This window comes from Sylvia atricapilla, chromosome 3, assembly GCF_009819655.1.
Source record: "Sylvia atricapilla isolate bSylAtr1 chromosome 3, bSylAtr1.pri, whole genome shotgun sequence".
Taxonomy (NCBI): domain Eukaryota; kingdom Metazoa; phylum Chordata; class Aves; order Passeriformes; family Sylviidae; genus Sylvia; species Sylvia atricapilla.
The window spans coordinates 4,185,673-4,188,172 of NC_089142.1; the positions used below are offsets into that span (position 1 = coordinate 4,185,673).

Consider the following 2,500-nt stretch of genomic DNA (forward strand, 5'->3'; position numbering starts at 1 on the left):
TCGATATTTACACTGACAGATGGTTATCAAATGAAGTGACACTCAAAAGCGAGTTCCACACCGGTCTGTAGCGCTACTGAAACCACATTTCCCAAAAAACTCCTTTTTTTTTTTTTTTTTTTTTTTTCTCACACGAGATCAAACTACCGATTTAACAGCCCGGCGCCAGGGAACACGTTTCTCAAACTATCAGGGATCATCCCGATTAAACGGGGAATGTTACACCGAGTCAGGAAAACTCTGAATTCAGCGGAGGTATCCGAGAGCTACCGAGGAGTAGATCGTTTGTAAAGTGCAAATGGACTGTGAAATGTGAAGTGCTCTAAGAGAGTTTGAAGGTACTTCTGACAAACGGCAATTTACCACTTTTTCGGCAGTAAATCCAAACTACCCTAAACAGTGGGGGAGGAAAAGGCAGGGAGAGATGAAGAGGGATGTATGTTTACAAAAAAATTGATAGACGCAAGTATTTGTAACCTCTTACCTCTTCTTATCACACCTCCTTGCCCGTTGAGTACAAGTCCACACTGGGCCTCCACTGAGCTCTTAAGTAATGAGGGGAAAACAAGGAGAGAAAGAAAAGAAAGAAATCAGACACAGAAACCCATAGAGAGATCACACAGCTTTGGCTTTGTTACTCGACTCGCCCAGGAACAATGGTTAAGGTGAACTGGAAAAACACAGTTACTCTCAGCGAACCCAAGTGAAGTCTCCTCTCCATCCTGTCATCTGCCCCTACCCCACCAAACGCAGAGTAATTTTCCTTTCATTGCCATTTAAATTCCAATTTATCCCGAACTGGCAGCTTGGAGCGGCACTAACATGGCAGGACAGACAGACAAACAAGTACTTTTGAGAGAAGTGTGTTCCCGTTCGACAGTTGCGCGCACAAAGCTAAAAATGTACTTCACTTTTTTTATTTTATTTTTGCAGGTTTCTTTAGCGGTATTTTTACATTCGGGCGCACAGCTAAATTCACAGATACGTTTTGCGACGCGCACACACCTCTGCCTCAGAGTGCGGAGAAGCAGACAAAGAGCACAAACAACAGATGACCTATTGGGCTTTGCCGGCTCCGCGGAGCTGCGAGGGTGCTGTAACAATGCGTGTGTCCGCACATAGGTGGGGATGAATATGCATCTCTGTGCGCACACACACAGGCACCCATGTGTGAGCGAGGGGTGAAGAACCATCAAAAAACCCTGCCTAGGGCTTCTGGTGCGCGTCCGAGGAGATCCCACTTCTTTATTCTCCTGTTACAAGGCTGATTATTTGGGGATCTTCGCCCTCCTTAATAAATATTTTTATTGGAGTGATAAAAGACTTGAAAGGGTTGGGTTTTCTTTGGGTTTTTTCCTTATGTTGGGGTTAAAAAAACACAACAAACCAAACCTAAATCTTTGCCCAGTGGAAATGTGTTAAAGACGCATTTTCCTCTACAAACAAACGAGGTATTGGACATGAAAGAGGCCTTTAAGGGTGTTAACCTATTCAACAGCCCGTGAAGAGTTAAGTAAATGCGGAGAGAGTCGGTGCATAATAAAAACCCCACTTTACAAAACAATCTTTACAGTCCTGGCTCTCTCCCCCACTTTCACCATATTGGCGCTGGCCCTGTAAGACCTTCCTTTTCAAGGCCCTTTTTTATTTTAAGTGTTCTGCCTTAAAGTGATTATGAAATCAATATGAAAAAAACTTGGCGACTGAGCATAAATTAAAGCGGTGATGGGAAAAGGTGTGACAGTTTTCTTTGTTGCCCATGGAAAATCTTTTTAGGGCACTGAAAGATGCCACTCCAGCTCCAAGACTGTTTGCATCTGTTAGGCTGACTTAAACCGCCCTCGAAACTATTGGACATTCACTTAAAATTCTGTGCAGGGAAAAGTATATTTACATTTGTTGCATTTGAAATGAGGCATATGCTGATGAACGTTTTAAAAAGAAAGACTAAGGAGAAAGGGGTAGACTGGTTAGACCACAATTTCGGTTCAAAAGTATTTCTGTGCAGTCCTGTTTCTGCTCGCCACCAAAACCCTTCCCTCTACACCCGCAGTGATATTCGCGAGAGTCCAACTTTCTTCTGACTCATCCGAGCCCTAACGACAAATATTAATATTTTCAACTTCTCACTGCTCAGGCTTTTGATACCTCTGCACACTCCCTCTTGTGTTCAGAAAAAGAGGGAGGGAAAAAAAAAAAAAAAAAAAAGAAGAAGAAGAAGAGATTAAATACAAAGACCTAAGTATTTTATTTGATAATAACTTGTGATCGAAAAATTAATATTTTCCAAAGGAAAGCTGTTGATTTTCTTCTTCGTTAAATAAATAAAAAGAAACTGTGCCTCTAGCAGCTTAACCAACCAGGTTTTTTTCTTTCTTTCTTTTTAAAAGGGAAACATGTTGTTTGGTCGGATGACATTGCATAAATGACCAGTTGAATGGCACTAAGTCGAAAATTGGATAAACTATGGTGCTTTTTTGCCCGGGACTTAGGCATTGTC

General features: G+C 42.0%; 1 protein-coding gene and 1 long non-coding RNA gene across 2 annotated transcripts in view; one reads left to right on the forward strand and one right to left on the reverse strand.

Annotated features, from left to right (window-relative positions):
- LOC136358710 (uncharacterized) overlaps positions 1-2,500 on the forward strand; it is a 700,888-nt gene that overhangs the window by 432,072 nt on the left and 266,316 nt on the right. The gene's annotated exons all lie outside the window — the stretch shown is intronic.
- Positions 1-2,500, reverse strand: part of TFAP2D (transcription factor AP-2 delta) — a 47,036-nt gene that overhangs the window by 42,376 nt on the left and 2,160 nt on the right. Inside the window, exon 2 of the mRNA XM_066314647.1 lies at positions 485-545. Within this exon, the coding sequence (XP_066170744.1) occupies positions 485-545 (61 nt within the window). The remainder of the gene's footprint in view (positions 1-484; positions 546-2,500) is intronic.